The following is a 6406-nucleotide window of genomic DNA, read 5'->3' as shown; positions in this document are numbered from 1 at the left end:
ATAAGACAAGAGTGACTCTTGATGGATCAGCTGCATGGGCACAGAGCTCCACTTCGACTCAGACACCAGCAAGGTGGAGGTGGAGTATTGCTATGGACTGGTATTATTAAAGATGAACTAGGTGGACCTTTTCGGGTTGAAGATGGACTCAAAATCAACTCCCAAACCTATTGCCAGTTTTAGAGGGCTTTTTTTTAAAAGCAGTGGTACAGGGAAAAGTCTGCATCTTTCAAAAAGACCATGATTTTATGCAGGACAATGTTCCAATGCATGCATCAAAGAAAAACAACTTTGTAGCCCGATCACTGTAGACTAGCCTACGTATTGAAAGCCTGTCGGCCTTTATCCTTTTAGATTTCGCTAACCACTGCGTATTTTAACGTTACATGTTTACCCAAACGTTGGAACATTTTACTTGCGGTTAGATCAGCTAAGCGCTGCTGGCGTTGAAGAATGTTTAGGGCTAAAGTGATCGGGGTTAGATGGCATGATTTGGGTATTTATGGTCTAATGAAGGTTCTGGATTTAGAGATGTTGTGGCTTGAATTTATTGGGCATTCCGGGCACACGAACTGGACATTTAAACAATTCATATAACTGTTGTTCAACTCTGAAACATTGATCCCACCCCGGTTCTTGTTTCTGCGCGTCGCAGGAAACTCGCGTCACTCTCTAGCGAGATCTTCAGGAAGTGCCGGTAGTTGAAGCCACTCACTGTTGTTTATATGGTTTCATTAAATGTAAACATACACCTGTGACTTAAGTTTAAAATGAAAGAAACGTTCTCAGCGTTGTTCCATTTTATACTGATATCGAGTGTTGTCGTGCATGCTTTTGAACCAATTTCTACAACCATTGTTGCCGGACTTGGCACATCCGCCTTAGGAAAGAAATTGTACAATTATTTATTTGAAACGTGTGATGACAACTGGATCGGTTTTAACGCAACCGGTGAGCGAATCCTCCAAGTCGGGGATTATGAATGCGAACACGTTGGTGTCGATTAGTGAGCTTTACGTCTGGGAGCCAGTGGCTGCACTTGCCTGAACTACTCAGTTTACTTTCGTTTCAGGTTCCTCTGGATTTCAGCTAGCTAACGCTCCCGATGCTGCACAGCCATTAAACTAAACAGCATTGTAGAGGTTTCGGTTCATCACTGCTTTATTTGTAGCTGCTGCTTCGCCTTTTAAGGATACATTTTGTGAAAGCGAAGGTATTAGGTGGATTTGCCTGTTATTAAGGCCTCTTGTTATGTGTATGTGAATATGCATTATTACACCGTTCATAACAAAATGCGAACAATTTAGCGCCTCGCATGACAATCTCAAGATTTCCAGCGAATCATTGGTGCCCTAAAATCAGTTTTCTGTCTTATCCATTTATTGTCTTCAGCGCGACTTGTTTGTGCAGAAATTTTATGTGCTTGTCCCACGCGACCTGTTTGTGCAGTAATTCTCTGCTTCTCTTGCAGGTCTCCAGGAGGACCTGGAGGAAAAGCTGTTCGGCCAGCACGTGGCTTCGCGGGTCATCCTCAAAGCAGTGACTGGGTTTATGAACAGCGAGAACCCCAAGAAACCGCTAGTTCTATCCCTGCACGGCTGGACTGGCACGGGGAAAAACTTTGTGAGTCAACTGATTGCGGAGAATATTTACCAGAAAGGAATGGCCAGTGGGTTCGTGCATCTCTTCACAGCTACGGCACACTCTCCCCATAAGGTGCATTTAGAAACATACAAGGTAGGCGGTGCCATCAAAGTTAATCCTCAAACTGCTTTGTCAAAAAGAATTCATTGCCACACATAAAACTCATAACTGTTCTGCTTTCTGTGAGTGCAGATGCTAATGCCCCTGTCTACGTGCGCTGTCTTTCTCAGGCACAATTGCAGCAATGGATAAAAGGCAATGTGACAAATTGCCCACGTTCCATGTTCATATTTGATGAGATGGATAAGATGCACCCCGGCCTGATTGATGGCATAAAACCATATCTGGACTTCTATGAGAGACTGGACGGAGTGTCCTACAGACAGGCCATCTTCATCTTCCTCAGGTGTGTAGTGTCACTGGGAAATACATTAATGCAGGGTAGGTTAAATTAGGAAACATTCCAGACCTGTGTTGACATTGAGATTAGTGGTATGCTATACTGTCATTTGCATGTTGTTTGTTTTTCAGAAAAATCTTGAATATTTTATATTGGCATTTAGAAGGATAAGAGGGTTTCACATGTGCAGTTGTATGATCAGGTGTTTCCTAACCTGTTCCTCATGCTAATCTGTACAGCATATCTGTTTATAACTGAGTGGTCCCTCATGTTCAGCATTCCCATTTAAAGTCCCACCCCTTTATACACACACACACACACACACACACACACACTCTCAAAGGTATCGATCTACACTCTTGGAACTGTAGAACCCCATGGAATGAATGTTTAGGGGGGCAGTGATAGCTCAGTGGTTACGGTACTTGACTAGCGATCAGAAGGTTGCCGGTCCAAGCCCAACCAAGTTGTCACCATTGGGCCCCAGAGCAAGGTCCTTAACCCTCAGTTGCTCAAACTGTGTTCATTTGGGAAAAAATGTTGGCTAAATGCTGTAAATTTAGCATATATTTGGGTATCACCTTTCTACTGAACTAGGGATGAGGTCATCAGCCTTACAAATCACCAACACACTGGTAGTGTGTCTCAGTCTCTTACTCTGTGTGTTCATGCGTGTTTCACCATAGTAATGCCGGAGCTGAGGAGATTGTGCATGTGGCTCTGGATTTCTGGACGTCGGGAAGAGAACGAGAGGAGATCGAGCTGAAGGATCTGGAGATGGCTCTGTCCCTGTCTGTCTTCAACAACAAGAACAGTGAGTATCAGGCACATGTAATGGTCAGTAAGGACAGTGAGTAGCAGGCGTGTGTAACGGTCATCAGCCCCTTCTCCATCTCCAATGGAACTTGTCTTATGAGAGAAATTCCTGTGATGTTGACTGTGGAAATTCTCTGGGTGTACTTTGTGTATAATGTGAAAGAGTTCAAAGTTAAAACTGTATCACAATAGAAGTGTACGATGCATGTGAATCTATAAGCGTCTTACACTCTTTCCTTTCCCCTTCTATTAAGCCATTTTTCTCCATTTATTGCTCATCTATCTATCTATCTATCTATCTATCTATCTATCTATCTATCTATCTATGTGGTCTCTGGCACTCCAATTTAATAGATAAGAACTTGGTGGACTTCTTTGTGCCTTTCCTGCCGCTGGAGTTCAAGCACGTGGTTCAGTGTGGCATGGCAGAGATGGCTGCCAAAGGCCTCACCCCCGACGCTGCCGTGGTGGACCACATGGCGCGGGACATGAACTACTTCCCCAAGGACGAGCGTGTCTTCTCCCTGCACGGCTGCAAGGTGATCTCCATCCGGCTGGACTTCTACATCGACTGAGATGCGCCACTTTCCCCTAAAATGCAGCCCCCAAATATACTTCTAACACTACTGCTGTCCTCGAGGGGTTGTGGACTATTTTGACGGAGTCACTTGTGTTTATATGGAGTGGCAGGAATAGCTTTCAAATCAGGTGAAAGGGCACAACGAGCCTTCTCTTTTAAAAGTGGATTCACTGGGCGTGCCTAACTCCTTGTTTTTAAGGAGGATCTTTACTTTTTATAAATCTTTATATAATTTTATGAACCAGGGTTCTGAGTCATCACCTCAGCAGATACATTGTTATGTGATTCCAACCAATGATCATTAAATGAAGATCAACCATGGACCAAATGATGGAAACTCACTGACATTTGTTTTCTGGTAGCACTGCAAAAGAATCTAGTAAAAGTTGCCTGCATGGCATTTTCCCATGCAGAGGTGATGCTCAAATCACTGCAGTTTGTAATGATCATTTTTCTTTTATGAAAGTTGTCAAAAACTGGTTTTATGAAAATGATTTTAAATTATTTAGGGTGGACTCACACTACTCGTACTAAACACTGATTTATATGGGCAACTCCAAGCATTTAAGTCAAGTGTCCATTTAATCCCAAAAACATTTATGGTCTTCCTGTAAATTTAAGTGCCAACCTTTTTAAAGGAATGGTTCGCAAAAAAAAAAAAATAAAATAAAAAAAAAATCCAATTTGCACAATTTTCTTTTTGTGGATTAGTGAAGCCACGTTTACTGTCCAATTTGTTTGGGACTGGATTTATGAGGTTAATCTAAGCAATTCTCCCAAATCTGATGTGTCCTGTTAAGTAATGTTACACAGACTTAACATTGTGGTTTAGGACACAATCTGACTTTGTATGATTTTCTGTAAAAATGCACAACTACACAGAAGAGGTGAAAGCTATAATCTTAGCTGTAATGGACATGTAACAGGACTCACGCTCGTTCCATGCTGACAAACAGCACAGTGATAATGCAGCCAGTACATGTAGTTGTCTTACATTTTTCAGGGTGGCCATCTATAGAGGGAATTGCTAAATTAATGAATATGTGTGTATATATGTTTATTGTAATAAGGTAAAGGGAGTTTGAGTCCAAAGAGTACAACTACCTGTTTTATCCAGCTGTCGTAAGGGTGATGAGGGGATTTTCCAAGTAAAAAGGGGAGGACAAAATCCTCTGTGTTTGGATATGTTTTTTTATTTTAATAAGGACATTTTGGATAATGGGAAACTGTTTTAAATAAGCTTTTATTTTGAACAATAGGGAGGAAATGTTATGAACTTCATAATTTAAGTACCAGAAATGGTCTGGTCCATGGGACGAACAGTATATATAAGAAGTGGGTTTAGGCAGAGGTGTGGAGGTAGCCAGTAGATACGTGCTGATATACTGGTGCAATTGGAATGCACATGGAGTTACATTTATTTGTTTTGTTGTTGTTGTTGACTGATTTTATTTCCTTCCTTTGGTAGTTTTCTTTGAAATGCTATTTATTCTTTGTCTGCTTATGGTATCATGTGCCTGTCACTGGACTTTTGGGAAAATAAATCACCATCATTTGCAAATCTACTACCTGTATTGCTCTGTTTGATCTCCCCGCACTGTCCTGTTACAGGAATCACTTTCTTTGAGTTCCTGGTATCTTACAAAATTATTAAAAAATTTAATTACAGTTTTATATCAATGGAAGGAAGTATATGGAGTTTTGATTGTAATGATTTACACTACTTGTTAGCTACACTAGCCTAGTAGCCCTAGCACCAAGCTAATAAAGGAAATGTTGGACACCAAACAGATGGATTTGGTGTACGGTTGATAAAGCCCAAATTAGCAGCACTGTGGGTTGGACTGACGAGGTCAACTGAAGCATGAAGAGACCAAGAGAAGAGACCAAGAATCGCAGCTGTAGAATAACAGTTTGTTGGCTCGTGCTTTGAAAATCAGTGATCGATGAGGATCACTAGTTTCACTATAACACATCCTACTAGTGTTGGTGTGGGTCACTAGTTTCACTATAACACATCCTACTAGTGTTGGTGTGGGTCACCAGTTTCACTATAACACATCCTACTTGTGTTGGTGTGGGTCACTAGTTTCACTTATGTAACTCATGATGTGTCATTTAATCCCAAATGTGTGTTCATTTTCTTACCTCCACTAAATATGTGAAGGTTACAGTCCAGCCACCTAAATCCTCTGCCCAGCTCCACTTATACTACATAACATGTATTGGCCTTAAATGGAGATTTATTGAAGATTCCATGCGGTCAGAACTTTACAGAGCACGGTTGCCAGCTGTCGCTAACCATGCATAATTGTTTTCTCTCTACTTCTCAGCCTTTTATTTTTATTTTCACCATTTGCTGGGTGATATTTATACTTTTTCATTCTTTCGTTTTACATCTTTGCTGGATTATTTGGGTTGTTACACAAATTAAAGGGAGTGAAAACATCAAAGGCCCAAAAATGGGCAGCGATGAAAGAAGCCCCACCGATGCCCAGACGACTGACGGGCAGCACTGACGTCCAGACGACTGACGGGCAGCACTGATGCATACGACTGACAGGCAGCACAGACGACTGACAGGCAGCACTGACGTCCAGCACTGACACATACGACTGACAGGCAGCACTGACGTCCAGCACCAACATCCTTTAATATCTTTGCCAGTGGAAAATAATCAACTTGGTGTTTATTTTATGTATTTAAGATTTATGAACGAAGATTCAACCTAAAGATCTAAAGGCTTTTATATTTATTATATTGCTGTTTTCATATTACATTGTTTCATAAGTGATCATTAATGAAACCTTGAAAACATTAAACGAATATTATAATATTAAATTATAACATCGTAAATTCTCTACATCGTAATTACTTGCTATGTCTCAGCCACTCATATTGGCTTTAGTGAATTACCTCGTCAAATTTGGGCTTATTATTTTTAATGATTGTATAAAAATCTTAAT

The 6406-nt window shown here is 41.0% G+C and overlaps 1 protein-coding gene across 3 annotated transcripts; it reads left to right on the top strand.

Annotated features, from left to right (window-relative positions):
• Positions 1 to 229: 229 nt before the first annotated feature.
• LOC145652883 (torsin-1A-like) lies at positions 230 to 4869 on the top strand. 3 transcript variants are annotated; one of them, XM_081704660.1, is made up of 5 exons: positions 230 to 951; positions 1472 to 1737; positions 1875 to 2050; positions 2731 to 2858; positions 3215 to 4869. In XM_081704660.1, the coding sequence occupies exons 1-5, from the start codon at positions 771 to 773 to the stop codon at positions 3433 to 3435; spliced, it is 972 nt and encodes a 323-aa protein (XP_081560786.1). In that variant the 5' UTR covers positions 230 to 770; the 3' UTR covers positions 3436 to 4869. The 3 variants fall into 3 exon arrangements, with proteins under 3 accessions (XP_081560786.1, XP_081560788.1, XP_081560787.1); XM_081704662.1 differs by having other exon boundaries at positions 233 to 697; XM_081704661.1 differs by lacking the exon at positions 230 to 951 and adding an exon at positions 966 to 1213.
• The last annotated feature ends 1537 nt before the right edge of the window (positions 4870 to 6406 follow it).

The sequence above is a fragment of the Electrophorus electricus genome, chromosome 21 (assembly GCF_041902795.1).
Source record: "Electrophorus electricus isolate QZ-2024a chromosome 21, ASM4190279v1, whole genome shotgun sequence".
Lineage (NCBI taxonomy): Eukaryota > Metazoa > Chordata > Actinopteri > Gymnotiformes > Gymnotidae > Electrophorus > Electrophorus electricus.
Note: the sequence above shows the minus strand (reverse complement) of the source record. Positions and strands in the feature narration are given on the sequence as shown.